The 21029-nt window shown below is 44.1% G+C and overlaps 1 protein-coding gene across 11 annotated transcripts in view; it reads left to right on the top strand.

Annotated features, from left to right (window-relative positions):
* ZNF532 (zinc finger protein 532) overlaps positions 1 to 21029 on the top strand; it is a 54327-nt gene that overhangs the window by 14284 nt on the left and 19014 nt on the right. For 10 of the 11 annotated variants that reach the window (XM_079994694.1, XM_079994702.1, XM_079994696.1 and 7 more), the window contains one exon: positions 8092 to 10458. In XM_079994694.1, coding sequence (XP_079850820.1) covers positions 8119 to 10458 — 2340 coding nt within the window. In that variant the 5' untranslated portion in view covers positions 8092 to 8118. Of the gene's footprint in view, positions 1 to 2866; positions 3038 to 8091; positions 10459 to 21029 lie in introns of those variants that run through there. The other variant, XM_079994701.1, reaches the window with a different exon arrangement.

The following is a 21029-nucleotide window of genomic DNA, read 5'->3' as shown; positions in this document are numbered from 1 at the left end:
GGCTTGATGATAATGCATCACTGGTTAAGATTTAAGCCGCAGTCAGTTTTATATAATGACGGTGTTGCTTTGACTGAGGATGTGAGTCACAGACTCCGAGACTGCAAGGCATGTTGAAGACATGCATCAGGCATAGGCCCAAACAGCAATGTTGCCTTGGGTCCTGTCAAGGAAGAAGGTGGGGTATAAATCAGTGTTTCCCAACCTTGTGCCTCCAGCTGTTTTTGAACTACAACTCCCATCATCCCTGACTAGCAAGACCAGTGGCAAGGGATGATGGGAATTGTAGTCCAAAAACAGCTGGAGGCACAAGGTTGGGAAACACTGGTATAAATAACTATATAATAGTGTTAAACCCTTGTAACTCCTCCCTTTTCCTGAATTCCTGCAGCATCTTTAAAAAGGCCCACGTCTTTCAGAAGTTAGTGGACTACAACACCCATCCCATCATCCCTGATCATTGGCTGTGCTGGCTTTTAGTTGATGGGCTGTGGAGACCATAATTTATGGAGGGCATTGACTACTAGGCCACCTATACTTTAGGATCTGGAGATGCTTACTAAACCAAGTTCCATTGAGGGCCTAGTGATAGGCATCATCATTCGGTCCATGTTCTGATGCAGGAGTTTCCCAGTGGTCTCTGGAGCGTCTCATTGGGGACTTTTGGATCTAGTTCCAGAGTTAAGTGTCTTGCTTCATGCCCAACACATGTAGAGAGCAGCTGTTACATGCAAGTAAGAAATGGATATTTCTTCAGGCAAATAATGGTGCAGACACAGAGTTTGGGAGTCATGATTCAGGAATCACGCAAGACATTCAGAACTGGACGGAAGCAACGAAGATGTCTCAACAGCTTCCATGACTTGCTTGCCAAGCTTTTAAAGACAAGGCATGGCGTGCTCACTCAAGAGACTCGCTCAGTTTGCAAGAATGTCAGGGTTGCAAAGTCAAAACAAAATTAAAAAATTCCTTCCAGTAGCACCTTAAAGACCAACTAAGTTAGTTCTTGGTATGAGCTTTCGTGTGCATGCACACTTCTTCAGATACTTCTTCTTCTGTGTATCTGAAGAAGTGTGCATGCACACGAAAGCTCATACCAAGAACTAACTTAGTTGGTCTTTAAGGTGCTACTGGAAGGATTTTTTTTATTTTGTTTTGACTATGGCAGACCAACACGGCTACCTATCTGTAACAGGGTTGCAAAGTGTGTGCTTCAGGAGTGAGTCCCGATTGCAGAAATGGCACCTGGTTCTAGTCAGCAATGCTACACCCTTTTGTTCGGGCTCCTAATCAGTTGATGACACTTCCTGAGTTACCTTCTCTCTGGGTTGCCTACAGGCTTAGCCTCCACTGAGACTTTCCTCTCTGTTGGAGAGAGGAGTGGGCATCCCTGCTCCCCTTTCCAAAGTGGCTGAAGTTGAGGCACAATGAGCAGAGCCCCTCTTCCCATCAAATGCCCCACCCTCTGTTTCTTCCCACTACTGCCTGCAAACCCAGGAATGATAGTCGTTTCCAAGAGGCACTACTGCAAGGTAGCCTCTGCCCCGATCCACTGTCCCTCTTTACACTGTCTCATTGGGAATAAAGACAACTTCATCCTTTGAAGCAGAGTCTACAAGGCGAGCAGGAGATTAGGACAAGGGTTAACCACGTTGCATCCTGGAATTTCAGGGGAGGCAGGAAATGATGTAGACACAGGCCAAGTGAATGTCTGGTTGCAATCTGTCGAGGGTGATCATAAGCAGTTGTGTATATAAAGCTCTGCCTCACAGCTGGCTTTCGTAATTCTGTTCCTGAGGGAGAAGGTGGAGCTGGTCCAAGAAGGTTTGCAACAGACTTTGCTCCTATTCTTTCTCTCTGCGCAAGTTTGCGATTTGATCATCCTCAAGGGCGATTTCGAAAAGCATAGTTAAGGGGCATTGAGAAGACGCCAAAAAGAATTGGGTTAAAGAGGCAGCCCTCTTTTCCAAGCTGCGTTTTGTCACGAAGCTATTGGACTTGAATCCATCAAACTACACAGTGCAGTGCAAACACCGCAGTTTCCCAAATGAATTAGCCAGACTGTCAGCATTGGGCTGTTGGCAACAAACATAAGCAAATCTGGATTCCTAGGTAGATGGTCTCTCTATAGGATTGGACGGTGGTGTCCCCAGAATCTGCCAAGTGTGATTTGTCAAGAAGCCAGAATCTTAAATGCCTGCAGGGTTGAAGCATTGTGCAGAGGCTACAGTTGCATCATACACAAACCAGAAAAAGAGACGCAAGGTTGAGATCTAAACAACATGTGGCATTTATTTTATGGACGCGGTAAACATGTATTTTCTCTCTCTTGAATGTAAATGGCAGCTATAGGCTGAGGAACGCTTGGGCCTGTGCTTTGACTGTTTGTCACCTTACTCTGTGGTGCTGTTGAAAATCCCCTTCGGATCTTGAAATATGGGTCCCCCCAACAAAATTTAAAATTCGGCTTTGTAATTCGGAATTTATGTGATGTGATTTAATTTGATTTGATTGGCCGGTTAATAAAAATTATTTTTTTTAAAAAGGAAATCCCTACTCAAACCCCTCCATCTGAATGCTCTCATCGCTTCCTGGAGCATTTTAACAGAGATGGTATATATGCATTGTACCACACTGCTTTAAATGGTTCTTCTTTTAAAAAAGAAAAAGGGAACTCTTGGACCACCCCATAAGTAATGCATTTTTGCTGTTGCCAGAGCGTGCATTGATAGATTCATCTTTGTTCTGATGTTCATGGGTCAGGGGAGGCGGCTGATGCAGGCATGTTGACTCCAGAAATGAGAGCGAATGGCTTCCTTCTCCCTTTCCTTGCATGCCAGAAGATTCCCAATTGGCCTTGACCTGCCCTCTGCATGTCTTTGACTGCAACTCCCAGCTGTGCTGGCAGCCAACAGATGGGTGTTGTAATCTGAAGCGTCTGTAGGTGTAAAGTTGGAAGAAGGCTAGTTTTGACCCGACTCCGATCTAGGTGCAATTTAAGATCCTTGCTCTTCCTCCTCATTGTTTAACACCACAGGTAGGTGTGTTCTGTAATCACAACCCATTAGCAAACTTATTACCGGCTGCAGAGACGGGCAGATAGAGACTGAAGAGAAAAGGAGGGAAATGCTAGTTAAATGTTCACTTTTATCGTTTTCATAAAATATGCATTTGTGTGAGATCAGCTCTGGCTGGCTTGTGGTTTTGGAGGAGAGCAGTGGTACTTCTGAAAGGTGGTGAAGAGGGATGAGTGTTCGATAGAATCTATTTCCCCCTTCCTTCCCCCTAGCCGCCTCCCCCAAAACTATATGGGCTGATTTACACAGCTCCCATGACATGTCAGGAAGTGAGCTGAATCAATCCTGGCTGAGTTAGTGAGCTTGATTGTTTTCTGTGATTCACCAAGAAATCAGATTCAAGATGGCCAGGAGGGGTGGAATCACCAGGATGTGTTTTCCTGATACTTGCAGCTTTCCCCTGAACTTGGAACTTCTTGACCTGGAATTGTTTTAATTCCTCTTTTAACTATTCTAAATGCTGTTTAACCAGCTTCTTTCATTGCGATTTTTCCCCCATTGCAATTTTACTTATTAAATTTATGTCTTGCCCTTCTTCCCAAAGGAACCCAGTGACAAAACATTAACAACAAACATCTTAAAGATAATTCCAGTACAGATGCAGTCCTGGGAAAGATCTCTGCTTAAAAGGCTTGATGAAGTTTTAATTATGGACACTTTCAGCGTTTTGGTGGAATTGTTTTATTTTGTATTTTAATTATAGATTTATACACCTGCTCGTGGGGTAGAGGAGCTGCAAAAAAAACCTGACATCTGGCAACCAGTGTGCCCCTTGGGTTTCAGATAGTCCATGGGTAGAGGAGTCTAAGAAGCCTGGGACACAATTTTTTCAAGGCCCTCTAGTTGTTATGCTGGCTCTTTTACCAGAAGTAATGTATTTAGTGTTAGCTCTGGAAATGTTTACTCAATTCTGACCAAACTAAGCCTTCTAATGTATATCGTGCTCTAGGAGGCAAAGTTTGGTCAGAATCGAGTGAAATATATAGACATTATTTTCAGCTCTCCTACCCCACTATGACAGCTTCCTAGGTTCCTATATACTGTATTGTGTTTTCTTTTTGGATGCTACAGTTGTCAGTGGGCCCAGAAGGCAGAATTCCCTCAACCCTGTGTTCCTGGGTTTTTAAATCTCTTTCCTTGGAGAAATCTAGGACTGCCCACAACTTGGGACAATTGAAATGTTACTTACTTCCAGCCAAAGGGTGTGATTGTAAAAAAGCTCCATACTGTGCACAGTGTTCCAACTCCATGCGACTTTTGGCATTTGTCTAGCCCCATGCTTTAATTATTTAGCTAACTCTTCAGGGCTTTCATCCTTGAATTATCTTGGAATCTGTGGAGCAACACTTTTAATGGAATTTGAATTTGAGGTTGTTGTTTTAAAATAAAAACCCCTCCAGGAATGGCTAGCTTGTGGCTGCTTAAAAGGATATTATTTCATAGAGGAAATAATATCTTTTAAAAAAAGAAAAAAAATATTTTGTGCATCTTATACTGAGTTCGTGCTTCAGCAAATGTAATTATGATAATCTAGCTTTTGCAATAATCTCTGATGAAGATAAGATGCATATCCATTTGCAGCAACTCAGCTGAGCGAAATCTTTTCAGTATTTCAAGATTAGTGACTGGTCTCAGCAGTTTGCCTAATTTAAAGGCAATAAATAAGAACCTATGAACTTTTGGAAGAAAGTGCCTTGGTTTGGGAAGGTTTGTATTGGAGAGATTTAGAAATTGGATATAGGGATAATAAGTGGATAAAAAGTGACTTGTTTGCTGTTAACAGGGCTTTTGAGTCATTGGTATGTGAATGCTAGTGATCCCAGCATTTTATTTTGCCATGTGAATTATGGCTTCAGGCAATCTGAATGCCTTTGGTATTCAGCTTATTTTACTACATACTTATGATAGATATAAAGAGATTTCATAGCTGGGTTTTTTTGTTTTGTTTTGCTTTATACTAGCCTCCTTGTGGTGCTTCAACTGTATCAAAAGTGACTTTAGTGCACTCTCAGTTGGTTTTCATTCGGTTCGGTATTGGATCACTGCATTAGGTCGATACAGAGGTGCTGTGAAATAAACATTGTAGGCCCAAACTGGAATTAGAATTACATTCTGTGCCTCCACATTTCTAGAGTTGTTGAATTGCCTCCAGTGTTGACTTCCTGTTGGATTTTGGTTTCTGTCCTTTTTTCATCTCCCTATTAAATCCTCTTGATTTCTCGTGTATATTTTGGGGCTAATGTGGGCATATTAGCACAGTAGTACAGAGATGATGTACCCGGGCATCCGTAAGAGAGTTCTTTACACTCTTTGCACCCTGACACTCTCTGGGGGTCAATAGGAAGACCGATTCAACTGGGATCTGTATCACTAGGATTAAATTCAGCCTTGAATAGCCAAATGGATGGTTAGCTGCCAGCCCCAGCTGAATATGGAAAAGTAGGACTCTTGTGTAAAGGTCCAAGGCACCAATGTGGAATGACAGATACTATAGGTCAGGTATGGGGAGATAGTTATCTCTCCCACCCCTCATGGGCCAAGCTTGAAAGGTGGGCAGAGTTGTCTACCTGTCAGTCACAGTGACATTGCACCCCAGAGGCCCGAGATTTGGAGAGCAAATGGCAGTTAACATGCCCACTCTTGCCTTTCATTGACTGCTTCCAGACATGCTTGCCTTTCATTGACTGCTTCCAGACATGCTGCTATCCATGAATAGGAAGCTAGCCCGTTCACAAGCTTGATGTCGGTGCAAGCAGCTTGAGCAGTCCTTGCTTTGCTCCTCCCTTCCTAGAAGGGAAGCCAAGAACAGACCTTGGTTTCCAATCAAGGTTTGCCTTGAGAAGAGCAAACTACAAACACTGGTTTGCACATAACACTGTGGTTTGTTTCCCCTTTATAAGAAAGGAGCAAAGGGCAGGGTGCTTGAGCTGTTTATGGCCAGTGTTACATGTGAATGAAGCCACTGGTGACTTGGGCTGCTGGTTCTGAAACACAGTTTTGGAGGTACATGGAAGACTTTCCTTGGAAATTCCACCCTGTAGGCTATCATGTTTTTATATCCCACTATATTTTTTTGGCTATCCATCAAGAAGGCGCAGCAAGGGGAAGATTTGGTACTTCTTGGAAACCATTTCCACCCTTTTTTTCTTGTAGGCAGAAAGCCTGACCCTCTGTGAATGATTCCTAGCTGTTCTTGAAGACGTATGTCTATTCAGTCATGTTTCCTTCTGTGTTCAGAACTGAAAATTGAATGCATTTTTTTATATTAAGTGTTGTCCGTCATTCTTAGTTTTTTTCCTGATCAAGAGTTTTCCTTTTGAACTTTTCTCTTGCACGAGTTGCCATTTATCTGGAGACCTGTGGGTGTGTCCCTTCTGTTAAAATTCAATTTCCCCCCCTGGCCCTGGGGAGGGTCTCTGCTTTGAGACTGTCCACCTGCAAAGTGGGGTGGGGGGGGAGAAGCAGTTTCCCCAGTAAATATCAAATCCCCCCCCCACTATCTACAACATTCTAACTTTATATTACCTGGATATTAAACTGATTCCCACATATTACCAGATTCAGAATTGTTTATTTGTGTCTCATCACCAGACCATCACAAAGCTAGAACTAAACAAAAGGGTGCTTCGTATCTGTAATGATATTAACAAAATCTAAAATGAATAATATTTTCACAAACCTAAATAAGATTGTATAAAACTGTCAACACACCTAAAATATTGAATCTTCCTAGCAAAGAGGCAGGATTAAATCAGTGTGTGTGGTGCTGGGCAGATAAAGCTTTTTTTAGCATAGAGAAGATAGGCTCCTCATGTTCCACTAGAACTTTAATGATGCCATATATGCTCTAAACTCGGTGGAAAATGTGAATGGAATGTTTTGATGGAACTCCATAACATTTTCTTGACGCTCTGTGCCTGTTCTTTTCCATGCTACATCCAGTACTGCTATGATAACTGAGATACTGGTCTTTTGTGGATGAAATGCCCTGGAGTTTTGGTAAATAACTAGCACTGACATACTTTGCTCGCCTCCTATCCCTGTTATTGAATTTATATACCACCCTATACCCGGAGGTCTCAGGGCAGTTCACATAAAAATATCACAATATATAAAATAAAAATAAAAGCAATAACCCAATAATAAAGGTAAAGGTAAAGGTACCCCTGCCCGTACGGGCCAGTCGTGACCGACTCTGGGGTTGCGCACCCATCTCGCTTAAGAGGCCGGGGGCCAGCGCTGTCCGAAGACACTTCCAGGTCACGTGGCCAGTGTGACAAGGCTGCTCTGGCGAGCCTGCACCAGTGCAGCGCACGGAAACGCCGTTTACCTTCCCGCTATAAAGCGGTACCTATTTATCTACTTGCACTTAAGGGTGCTTTCGAATTGCTAGGTGGGCAGGAGCTGGGACCAAACAACGGGAGCTCACCCCGCCACGGGGATTCGAACCGCCGACCATACGATTGGCAAGTCCTAGGCGCTGAGGTTTTACCCACAGCGCCACCCGCGTCCCTTAACCCAATAATACCACCCCCCAAAAGAGCCACATTTTAAAAGGGTATGGGATATTGATCAGGTCAACCAAAGGCCTGATTAAAAAGGAACGTTTTTGCCTGGCACCTAAAGGTGTGCCATGAAGGCACCAGAGGGACTTCCCTGAGGACAGCATTCCACAGACAGGGAGCCACTGCAGAGAAGGCCCTGTTCTCATGTTGCCACCCTCCAGACCTCTCAAGGAGGCGGCACATGAAGGAGGGCCTCAGAAGATGATCTCAGGGTTTGGGTAGGTTCACATGGAAAGAGGCGGTCCTTGAGAAGAAAGGTTTCCCTCACAACTGGCCTAAAAAGCAAAATCCTTTCCTTACTTGCAAGTCCTCAAAGTAATTAGAAAGTTTGTGTAAGTTTCTTGGCAGAACGAAACAACTTTAGTGGGCTTCATTTCCCACTGGTATGGGGTATTTTTGCATGTTAAAAATCACAGCACTGATAGGAAACATTTCTGTTCATTTTGTAGATTTGCTTCTAAGCCATTAACGTGACCATGGGAGATATGAAGACCCCGGACTTTGACGACCTCCTTGCGGCATTTGACATCCCAGATATGGTTGACCCTAAAGCTGCTATTGAGTCAGGACACGATGACCACGAAAGCCACATCAAGCAGAATGCGCATGCTGATGACGATTCTCACGCACCGTCGTCATCCGATGTTGGCGTCAGCGTCATCGTGAAAAACGTGCGGACGATTGATTCCTCTGAAGGAGCGGAGAAGGAAGGCCACCCCTCTACAGGCAATGGCTTGCATAACGGGTTTTTAACTGTTTCAACTCTAGATGGTTACAATAAAGAAGACTGCAAATCTCACAAAGACGAGGGCTCTGTTTCTGAGACAACACTGAAAGAGTCTACCTTCAACCAATTTAGCCCTATCTCAAGTGCTGAAGAATTCGACGACGATGAAAAAATTGAGGTGGATGACCCCCCTGATAAGGAAGAGATGCGTGGGAGCTTCAGAGCGAACGTATTGACGGGGTCCGTCTCTCAGCAGGATTATGAGAAATTAAAGGTACTTGGAGGGGAAAACCTGATGAAACCTGGAGTTGCAGGTTCCGGTAATGCCGATAAAAATAAACTTGTTAAAAGAGACTCAGAAACAAACTCTACGCCTTTGGGTATGTACGAACCCTTTAAAGCGAGAAAAACAGATGATAAGCTACACAAAGAAAATCCCGAAAAGGTACATGAAAACCGGGTACTTGATGGAAAAATAGGCACCGAGAAAGTTGAAGCAAACCTCAGCAGTGTTTCACAGTCGAAAGCAAAGTCATCAGCAAAACTCTCCTCGTGTATTGCTGCCATCGCGGCACTTAGTGCTAAAAAAGCAGCAACAGACCCTGTGAAAGACCCACAGTCTACTTCAAGAGAGCCGTCTCCCTTGCCAAAAGATATGAATGAAAGCCCTAGGGCCATTGACAAATCACCTGAATCTCAGAGTCTCATTGACTGTGCTAAGAAACCCTCCGTTAAGCAACCTGACAGTCCCCGGAGCGTATCGAGCGAAAACAGCAGCAAAGGGTCTCCGCCGTCACCCGCAGGCTCGACACCAGCAATCCCCAAAGTCCGCATCAAAACCATCAAGACGTCGTCTGGCGAAATCAAGAGGACGGTTACGAGAGTGTTGCCGGAAGTTGATTTGGACGGCGGACGCAAAGCAGAACAAACCACTTCCATGGTGGCGTCCATGACTTCGCTGCTCTCCTCCCCAACGTCCGCCGCAGTCCTTTCTTCTCCCCCTCGGGCACCCCTTCAGTCGACAGTCGTCACCAACGCCGTTGCGTCTGCAGAACTCGCCCCGAAGCAGGTCACCATTAAACCCGTGGCTACTGCTTTCCTTCCAGTGTCGGCTGTTAAGACAGCAGGATCCCAAGTTATCAACCTGAAGCTCGCGAACAACACAACGGTGAAAGCCACCGTGATATCTGCTGCTTCGGTGCAGAGTGCCAGCAGTGCCATTATCAAAGCTGCCAACGCCATACAGCAGCAGACTGTGGTGGTGCCAGCGTCCAGCCTTGCCAGCGCCAAACTCGTGCCAAAGACAGTCCATCTTGCCAACCTTAACCTACTGCCTCAAAGCGCTCAGGCCACCTCCGAACTCCGCCAGGTGCTCACCAAACCTCAGCAGCAGATCAAGCAGGCAATAATCTCTGCGGCGGCTTCGCAGCCTTCGAAGAAGGTGTCCCGAGTCCAGGTGGTGTCGTCTTTGCAGAGCTCCGTGGTCGAGGCTTTCAACAAGGTGCTCAGCAGTGTTAACCCCGTCCCTGTTTACATCCCGAACCTCAGCCCCCCCGCCAACGCGGGCATCGCTTTGCCCCCGCGTGGCTACAAGTGTTTGGAGTGCGGAGACTCCTTCGCCCTGGAAAGGAGCCTGACGCAGCACTACGACCGGAGGAGCGTGCGGATCGAGGTCACCTGCAACCACTGCACAAAGAACCTTGTTTTCTACAACAAGTGCAGCCTCCTCTCTCACGCCCGCGGGCATAAGGAGAAAGGGGTGGTGATGCAGTGCTCCCACTTGATTTTGAAACCCGTCCCGGCGGATCAAATGATAGCTTCTCCGACGAGCAATAGTTCTGTTGCCTCGTCCGTCCTTCAGAGTTCCATCGGGATGGGTGCCCATACTGTTGCCAAGATACAGTCCAACATCACCGGAGCAGTCATCTCGGCTCCTGCAAGCACGACTGTCCCTCCAGCCATGCCGCTGGACGAAGACTCGCCAAAGCTGTGCAGGCATAGCTTGAAGTGTCTGGAGTGCAACGAAGTTTTCCAGGACGAGACGTCTCTAGCAACGCACTTCCAGCAGGCTGCAGACTCAAGCGGACAAGTACAGTATCTTATATTTAAATTCCAATGTTCCTGGTACTAGCAAAGGAGATTGAGATGTGCTTCCCCTCCCCCTCCCCTTTATAAATGTGTGTTTTCCTTGGCATCCCTTTTTTTTGGTCATAACTTTTATTTTTTAAGTGGCAAAAGATTGAGAAAAGTAAATTTAAAGTGGGCTGGGAGGGAAGCAAAAAACGGCTTTTTGAGAAGAAAAGTGCTCATAGGAATTCCTAAGTAGTCCTTAAGCTACTTAAACATAATAATGAGGCAAAGTATTTCAACTGTTAAGTGTTCCATAGCCTGGCGCCTTCAGAAGTTGTTGGACTATAACTCCCATCAGCTCCAGCCAGCATAGCCTGTGGTGGGATAGGAGTTATAGTTCAAATTTGGAAGGTACCAAGTTGCGGGAGACTGCTATGAAACAGTGTTCTGCATGCTGGTGGAGAGATTCAAATTTCAAGGGTTCCGGTTAAATGCTCAGCTGTGAAGGAGGCCATTGAGGTTACTGGTGTGTTACTTTTCTGGGGTCTGGAAGCAGCATGGTTCCTGATAGAGAACTTTCAGTCCATATGTCTTCCTGCATGTAGCACTCTCATACAGACTTTGTTTTTCTAGTGGTGAGTGTGCACATGCACGAACATGCGCACACACATGTTCTGTATCTATCCTGATCTGCTCCAGAAATAATCTGGAGGCATCTAGAAAAGACTCCGGATTGTGTTGGGTTTCATCAGTCCCGCCCCCCCCCCCCCCCGTAATCAACTTAATTTGCATTTTCCAAAATGGTATCAGAAACAAAACACAGTTATCCAAGTTTTGCATTTTGCTTCTTCAGCCAAGTTATGTATACAAAAAATGCATAAACTAGGCTAAAATGTGCCTAAGATGTGCAGGTCGATAGATAGATAGATAGATAGATAGATAGATAGATAGATAGATAGATAGATAGATAGATGATAGATGATAGATAGATGATAGATGATAGATGATAGATGATGGATAGATGGAACCTATAAAATGCATTATATTTGCAAATTGCTTTGCAAAAATCATGTGTCACATAGAATTGTATACAGAAATGTGGCTATTAAGTGGAATTCACACTAAGATGCTGGACATATGTGTATATATATGTGTGCATATATACACACAGAGAGAGACAGACATTTTGCAAACTGATGTGGAGAACTGCAATTAGAACTGGAAAATGAGAAAGTGAAATTGAAAGGTTCATGGTCATGCCAGTTGACAGACACAATCTTTGTTTTGTCCCCCCCCCCCCCCGTAGTTAAATTTCCTGTTTGAAGTTTCCTTGCCATATTGGGCGCTTGCCTTCTGAGCTTTGTTAATGTGTGAAGTCCATGGAAAGACATGCCCACCATGGTTTGCAAGCCTGTGTCAAAAATACTGCTGAAAAGTGGTGATTAATAGGTCTCATTTTCTGCTCCATCGTAGCCTGTGTGCTTAACACTGCTTTTCATATACAGTCAAACCTTGGTTGTCAAACGTGATCTGTTCCGGAAGCCCGTTCGGCTTCCGAAATGATCAACAACTGAATCGCGCCTTCTGATTGGTTGTAAGAGCTTCCTGCACTCAGTTGAAGCTGCGTTAGACGTTCGGCTTCCGAAAAATGTTCTAAAAAACCGGAGCATTTACTTCCGGGTTTTCTGCATTTAGGAGCCGAAACATTCCAAAATGGAGCCGTTTGGGAGCCAAGGTTTGATTGTACTTACTGGCTGTTAAAGATTTATCGTTCTTCCCCAGTGGCGGTCCATGTATTTTACTGCAGCTGCAAAGATACATAGCATAGTATCAAAGTAAAGCACAGGCATGGTCTTTCCCCAAAAATATAGTTTTGCAAAAAAAAAAAAATATGAAAGGTTAGGAAGTTTTTAAAAAAGAATCAATCGAGCTAAAACAGGCCAGCTATTACGTATTAATATTTAAGTCCTTCGTAAGCATTGGTCGAGCTGTGATGCCATGGAATTTTGACAAACATTTTAACTGCTCATGTAAAATTTAGAAGAAAGAAGCCTTGGGGCAGAAAAGGCTGTATACTGTTGGATAGAAGAGGTGCAGAGAGTTTAGATGTGTGAACCAGCATGAACTTCTGGTGTCCGTGTTTCTGCTCATGAGTATTCGCTCCCCTTTCTGGTGCAGGGCGAAATGAAATTAAATTCTCTTAGGGATAGTTCCTCAGTATTCCCTCTTGTGCTGTTGGGTGCGGAGAGGTGAAGAGAGCTGCTTTCAGGACAAGCCGAATAGGATGAAATTGCCTGCACATTTTTCGCAGTATAACATAGTTATCTGCAGAGTGGAGCAGCCCGTTGCTTGGGGAAAGCAACTTTAGCAGCCATGGCAAACTCTGCGCATATGATCCTTTAGGGCTGATTCCATTCTTCAGCTACTTGTCTGTGACAGATATTATAGCCAATAAGACCTTCCTGGCACCCCTCGTCAGAATGGTTGAAAAGCTTCCAAATCTTGGCATTTCTTCTTGTGTCCTTTATAAAACAACACAGTCCCTCTCAACATGTGTGCAACTTGACCTGACGTTTATCCCCCAGCCTAGTATCTTTGCCTAATAAGAGAAATGAGGAGTGAAACCTATAGAATGGCACCAAGACATACACAGTTTCAGTACAGTGGTACCTTGGTTTTCGAACTTGATCTGTTCTGGGAGTCCGTTCGACTCCTGGAACCGTTCAAAAACCAAGGCGCAGCTTCCAGTTGGCTGTAGGAGCTTCCTGCAACTCAGTCGGAAGCCGCGTTGGACGTTCGGCTTCCAAAGAATGTTTGAAAACCGGAAAACCACTTATTTCCAGGTTTTCGGCATTCAGGAGCCGAAACGTACGAGTACCAAGGCGTTCGAGAACCAAGGTACGGCTGTACTGGTTTTGGAGCAGTGGTTTTCAGCGGTGTTCTCACAAGCCCTGTTTGAGCATTCAGGTGAATGTGTGAAGGCTCATGTTTTTGTGACTGGGGCCATGTGCACTGGCTTCACCCCTATGAAACCCCACCTCCCTTTCTCCTGACTGTATCTTTCTGTGTTGCCCATAACAGTCAGAAGGGGGAATCTCACAGTGTTTAGCTAAATTTAGTTGAAATCGCCCCTTTCATCCGGGTGATCGTTTGGAGGATACTGTCTGTGGCCACATGAATGAGTCAGAATTTCCCTGGAGATTTTTGTGCTCCATGCAAAGAAAGGTTGGAAGAGGAGGGGGCAGGCTGGTGTTGCATACAGATCTTGGAAGTGGGGATGGCATCTGTACCCTTGCACCTCTGCACAGTTTGAGTCCTCCTGTGTTGTTGAAGAAGGTTACTGCTCTCACCTTTCCAGGAGATTATGCGTCCGTCAGAGAGACGGGATAAATACCTCCCCTGAAAGGCTCCCTCATGATCCAGAAGAAAGGATGTGCATTCATCCAGTATTGTAAAAGTTTGTGGGAAAGTGTTTGTGAGTTGTGCTAGCTAGATCTGCTGTTTCTGTTTCGGTTCTGAGCTCAGGTTATGGTGCTAGTAATATTTGTTCATTTTATTTCATTTGAAACATTTCTGTGCTGCCTGTCCCCTTGAGGAAGGATACCTATTTAAAAAGTGCACACACCAGGCAGTATCATACACAGTATAAAATGTGGCTGCACCAGGCAGGACTAAAACCAGAATCAGATATTTGCAAAAGCACAGTCACCGTATTTTTCACACTATAAGACGCACCTAGTATTTGGAGGAGGAAAACAAGAAAAAAAAAATCTGAATCTCAGAAGCCAGAACAGCAAGAGCGATCGCTATGTAGTGAAAGCATTAATCCCTCTTGCTGTTCTGGCTTCTGGGATAGCTGCGCAGCCTGCATTCGCTCCATAAGACGCACACACATTTCCCTTTACTTTTTAGGAGGGAAAAGGTGAGTCTTATAGAGCAAAAAATACGGTAAATAAGTAGGTTTTAAGAAGGCACTGAAATTAAATTGGAAATGTCACTTACCCAAGTTAAGTGCTACGGTTAGAGAATAACTTTATCCCAAGCTTACGGACATAGAAAACTGTCTGGGATTTTTAGTCTGTGATTAGCAAATCCTTGATTGATGAGCAACTGGGACAGTGCCTTCTTCGTGGTGGTGCTGCAGTTGTGGAAATCTGCCCCCTCATAGATCCTGCAAGCCTTCTGTCCCATTTTTATATGGCGCTTGAACACATTTTTATTCCAGAAGTCGTTTTGTGATGGACTCTGGATGTTTTTGTTGGGCTTTGCTTTCTTCCTTTTCATGCCACCTTTCCATCAAGAAGCATTTCCAGGGCAGGTTACATCATCCACATAAAATGTACACCATAACAGTAACTTTAAAAAAACCCCAGAAGAACCTACAAATAGAATTGTTCTGTCTGCTCCTTCTGAATACCAGAGCCCCTTCTGCACCACCAAAATCCTGGAAGAAGAGGTGGCAACAAAGGCTGAGCAATGCCAGGGCCAGCTCTGCTTCTGAGGGGAGTTATCTCCGCAACTGGTGGCAGTGCTGGGTTTTGCAGCCGAGAGTATTTCAGTACTTCATTCATTTTTTATTTTGCATTTTATTGTTACGTCTCCAAAGCTGCTTACGTTAAAATGAAAATGTGTGGTATTCAACTGACTGTTGTGCTACTGCAAGGATTAACACTAGCACAAACAGACACACACTTACCCCAAGTGTCACACACTGTCCCCAGATCTGTTCTAGAGGGGTGGGGGAACCCTGAGAACAGATTTAGAGGGTACACAGGGGAAGGACAGAGTAATTTCGTTGTGCAAAGAGAAATCCTTGTGCCAACAGAATCTGAGATTCTGAGCACAGTGAGATTAGAAAAGCAGGACATAAATGAATAGATAGATCTCTTCTTTTATTTCTCTAGGTCATGAATCATGGATGAAATTTATTACGGTCAGAGACCATCTTGAGAAACACAACTGGAACTACAATCCCAAAAGCAAAACAGACATTTAAAACTATGTACAATGATGGATTTTAAGTTTAAAAGTGTGATAGGCATATAAACACATAAAAACTTTAAAATAGACTACCTTAGTGAAATGACCCAAAGTTGCCCGTGGATCTGGGTTTGGGAATTTTCTTAACAAACTAGATTGAATCGGGGGATGGTCTGCGCCTACAGATCTGTGCCATAGCTGTCAAGCATCCCTTATTTGGCGGGACAGTCCCTTATCCCAGCGCCATGCCCCGCTGCTGTCCCTTATTGATGATATCCCTTAAATAAGCTACTGAAGGTAATGGGGCCCTTTCTATGTCCAGCTGTCCTTTGTCAACAACAAATTGTTGCTGTTCTTTTGTGTTGAATATATGCTATATGGTAATTTATGGACCTAATAGGTATCTAAAGCCATTTGCATGCAACAAAATATGTATTTTATCAAAGTAATTGTTGATCCCTTATTTTGGCTGCTGATCCCTTATTTTCAAATCTGTAAGTTGACAGCTATGATCTGTGCGCAGAATCTGGCGACGATCCGGGTCGTCTTGTGGTCTTTGCCTAACAGGAGAAGATCAAATTTTTGTTTTACCGGGAGGTCGGCAAGCCTCGCCAGCAGGGGGTCAATGGTTTCTCTACGTGCCTCATCGTAAAAGCGACATCTAAAAAATATGTGTTCAGGGCTTCCTATATCCCCCTATTTCTCTAGGTCAAAGAGCAATAACATTTTACATGAAATACATAACAACAACAAAAAGTTCATTCAAAAACAAGATAATGTATGTCATAGAATCCTAGAGTTGGAAGGATCTTCTAGTCTGCAACGCAGGAATCTTTTGGCCCAACGTGGGGCTTGAACCCATAACCAAGAGATTAAGAGTCTCATTCTCTACCAACTGAACTATGTAGCCAAACAGTCTTCAGGAGAATGATGTAGCTAAAACCACTGCTGAACAAGCATAGCCAATTAACATGGCTGTGCTTCAGATGGTGAAGCAATTTGTCCAGTTAACTGCAGTTAACGAACCAGACTCTGGCATGGTAACTAGATCTGTAGCTCATCAGTGAGAAATCCATATTTTACATCATGTTTACTCATAAAGTTACAGAGAGGGAGGTTCTAGTAAACAGCCTTTGCCTCATCTCCTGAGCCAAGATATATCTACATATGAGTAGGGGTGGGAGAGAAATATGATTCATTTCACATTTAAAAGCAAAGTTACCTAATTTGCACTTCTGAAACCAATAAAATAACTGGAATGCTGCTATCCTTTGAAATCTACACTAACCAAATTTTGCTCTGCAGTTCACCAGCCAAGTAATGTTTAGATAGATGTGTATACTGGGGTTAATTATGCACGCAAATATCTATATTAGTGAAAATAACATACAAAAGTGAATTATATTAGGGAAAATTTATCTGCAAAAAAATTATATTAGGCAAAATTCACACCAAAATGTCAATGAATTAAAACAAACAAATACATTGCAAACTGATATGGGTATGTAGAGAACTGAAATTGAGATTGGAAAAACGATAAACAGAGGGAAACCAAAATTCGTAGATTTCACCCATCCCTGTGCATAAGGTAGATTCATTTGTGTGTGTTTTCAAAAGTGGTTTGTTCATTATCCAGAGCTCATGTTGCTCGGGATTTTTAGTCATATCATTCTCTTGTGGATTGTTTGGATCCATGTACAGTATATTACTCTTTCTCTTTTTTTGGACTATTGGGACAGTGTGTGTGTGTGTTGTTATATTTGCATTGCATTAGTTTTGGTTTATGGAGCAACCTGTGATTCTAGATATACTGTTGACAATAAACAGCTGCTTTCTGGAATTGACTGCATACTTTATTTAGGGTTTACTCTTGGGGTTTGGGGGCTCAAGAATTTGGGCTGCCTTTTTGTGCCTTTCTGTTGCCTGATTCCCAAGTCTGAAGAGCGGTTTGCTTTGGGAGCAGAAAGGCTAAGAGAAAATGTGTATGTTTCTGTCCTGAATATACTTTTGACATCTTGCTTTCTAAAGTAGAAGAATCTACCCCAGCTGGAAAAAAAGTCTTCCCCAACCCTTTCCTAGCTCTGTTGCAAACTGTGATCAAAGCAAGAGTTGGTCCCTACAGTGAGTATCTAGGCATTTCCAAAGCTGGCTAGCTAGCTGCTCCTGTTTAGAATGGAAATTTACCAGGGGATTAAGAGGCTGTGGAAGATGAGGTCTCTACAGTGGAGCTGAATTATTATTTGAACTTCTTAAACGAGCCAGCATGTGAGATGTTGTTGTTTAGTCGTTTAGTCGTGTCCGACTCTTCGTGACCCCATGGACCAGAGCATGCCAGGCACTCCTGTCTTCCACTGCCTCCCGCACTTTGGTCAAACTCATGTTGTTAGCTTTGAGAACACTGCCCAACCATCTCGTCCGCTGTCGTCCTCTTCTCCTTGTGCCCTCCATCTTTCCCAACATCAGGGTCTTTTCCAGGGAGTCTTCTCATCTCATGAGGTGGCCAAAGTATTGGAGCCTCAGCTTCAGGATCTGTCCTTCCAGTGAGCACCCATGGCTGATTTCCTTCAGAATGGATAGGTTTGATCTTCTTGCAGTCCATGAGACTCTCAAGAGTCTCCTCCAGCACCATAATTCAAAAGCATCAATTCTTCGGCGATCAGCCTTCTTTATGATCCAGCTCTCACTTCCATACATCACTACTGGGAAAACCATGGCTTTAACTATACAGACCTTTGTTGGCAAGGTGATGTCTCTGCTTTTTAATGTGTGCATGTGAGATAGAGCAGCCTTTTTGCAAGCTATTCACCACCAATAGACAGTAAACTAGCTCCCGTTTTCTTTCTAGAAATCCTATGTAATAATAGTTGCTAATCTTAATAAAATCTAGAAAGCCAAATCAGAGCAAGGGCCATGCTTCCTGCCATCACTCGAACACTTACAATTTTTGAGGAAGGGGAGATCAGCCAAATGAACAAAACAGCGTGAATGGGTTGCAGGAGTGAAGTTTATTTGTGAAAGTAATATTTACCACCCTTTGGGGCTTATGTCTTATATATTGGTAGCATTTAAAATCAAGCAATACCACTTTTGGAAATATAGAATTCGTCATAAATTGTGTAATGCTTTTTTGTAAGCTCAAAATGTTAATATTACCTCTGGTTTACTTTTCTTATTTGTTTTGTTATTAATTGATATGAAAGCAGAACCACTAACACACACGATTATATTTTAAATGTAAATTTCAGCAAGGAAACATTTCTGGAAAAAAGAGAATTTACAGATCCTTAGTGCATGTTCAGCTTTAGGGTGGGAAAAGCAAGAGGCAAAATAAAATATTGGCTCACATCCCAGCAAAAGAACTGGGTGGCTTAAGTTGCTGATGCACACCCCCATTCCCAGCAAAAGGCACATCTGGCCAATTCGGTGTAATGTAGATCGGGATGTGCATATATAGATGCAAATTGTTCCTGGCAGAGCACACTCTTAAATCTGAGCTTGTACACATCTTGTGTGATTTATGAATTGGTTATAATTTCAAACAAGCTAGAAATCTCTCTCTTTTTTTAAAAAAAAAATAGCTAGCTTCTGTGGCAAATTGTACTTGTGGAGCTGAGTGAAATTCCTTCCAGGTTGCTAGGTTACCCATGGATTAACTGCAGAACCTCATTTATCTCTTCTTTCCAAACTGAAAAGCCCAAGCACACGCAAAACACTAACATTCTGGTTTGCACTTACTTTAGGCCTCAGGTGGGGCAGGGCTTGTATTGTTGAATACTCCCTCAATCCCTGCATGTAATAATGAAATAGAATATCTGAGAGAAATGTGTGGCGCACGTCTCTCCAAATGTTAGTTCGTTGCATATAAGGCATATTCTCTTCCTCCCCCTCCCCCCCCCAGTTGATGCTGCTTTCCAAAATTCGGCCCCTGAAGGTCTGAAGTGATTCAGTCCAGAACTGCAGAACCTCATAATGGCGAACTCAGGTGGTTAAGTGCTGACAGGATTGGAGGCCACTGGGGAACAAGAGAGGAAGGTTGCAGCGTTGTAATGGGATTCCTGAGGTTTGCCGGTATATAAATTTTGGTGGACATCCCCCTCAACCTTCCAGCGAAGACTGAGCATGCTTGGTAGTTGCAGAATGTCGGATATCAGTTGGAAGGAGTGCTTCTGATAGAGGGAGGATATACTGCAACATTTTGCTGCTGCTCCTCTTACATGCTCTATGTACTGGGTTTTAGGTGCTACAAGCCTATGTGCATTGACTCAGAAGAAAGCCCCATTGTGTCTTGTGGCTGCACCAGCAACATACATTTAAACCAGTATCACGCTACTCCAAGCAGTCAGGGCAACCAGTCTTTCAGGGAGCTCTGGGAATTGTAGCTCTGTGTGTGGAAAGGGGGGTCTCTTCCATCCACTCTCAAAGCCCATAAAAAACAACACTTCCCAGGAAAGCCATGCCTATTCCAAGGGGGTATCTTACAACAACAACAACAACAACTTATTATTTATACCCCGCCCATCTGGCTGGGTTTCCCCAGCCACTCTGGGCGGCTTCCAACAAAACACTAAAATACAATAACCTATTAAACATTAAAAGCTTCCCTAAACAGGCCTGCCTTCAGATATCTTCTAAAAGTTTGGTAGTTGTTTTTCTCTTTGACATCTGATGGGAGGGCGTTCCACAGGGCGGGTGCCACTACCGAGAAGGCCCTCTGGCTGGTTCCCTGTAACTTGGCTTATCGTAGCGAGGGAACCGCCAGAAGGCCCTTGGCGCTGGACCTCAGTGTTGGATACTGCTGTGTTGATGGGGCCAACTCATGATTAAGATTATATTCCAAAGAAGTGAGTCTGATATTGACAGCTGGTGGGGAGGGGCAGATAAAAGACTAAACAGTGCTGCAAATATTATAATAGCTGGATTGATTGATTGATTGATTGATTGATTGATTGATTGAAAAGACAGCAAGGGTCTCTGCAGTTTCAACATCACAGGGTCAACATTACATTCATTGCTGCTGTACTCTCTTGTTCTGTTTCTATACTGCTCTTTCCTCCAAGGTTCTCAGAGTTGGTGTGGATGTAGGATGTTGATGCAGTAGTGCCGCTGTGCTCTAAACCACTGAGCCTCTTGGGCTTGCAGATCAGAAGGTTGGCGGTTCGAATCTGCACAACGGGGTGAGCTCCTGTTGCTCTGTCCCAGCTCCTGCCAACCTAGCAGTTCGAAAGCACGCCAGTGCAAGTAGCTAAATAGGTACAGCTGTGGCAGGAAGGTAAACGGCATTTCCGTGCGCTCTGGTTTCCGTCACAGTGTTCCGTTGTGCCAGAAGCGGTTTAGTCATGCTGACCACATGACCCGGAAAGCTGTCTGTGGACAAACGCCGGCTCCCTCGGTCTGAAAGTGAGATGAGCGCTGCAACCCCATAGTCGCCTTTGACTGGACTTAACCGTCCAGGTGACCTTTACCTTTTTACCCATTGATGCAGTCTCCCATCCCCAGAGAATAACCGGACTCAAAGCTTGGGGAGATGGAACTGACCTATGGGGTTTGTGAGGGTTCACGAGCTGGACCAGACAGAACTGAATTCAAAACCCTGTCCAGCTGCATGGCTTC

Source organism: Podarcis cretensis (assembly GCF_951804945.1).
Source record: "Podarcis cretensis genome assembly, chromosome: 11".
Classification (NCBI taxonomy): domain Eukaryota; kingdom Metazoa; phylum Chordata; class Lepidosauria; order Squamata; family Lacertidae; genus Podarcis; species Podarcis cretensis.
The sequence above is the reverse complement of the archived record's forward strand: the minus strand, read 5'-3'. Positions and strand labels throughout refer to the sequence as shown.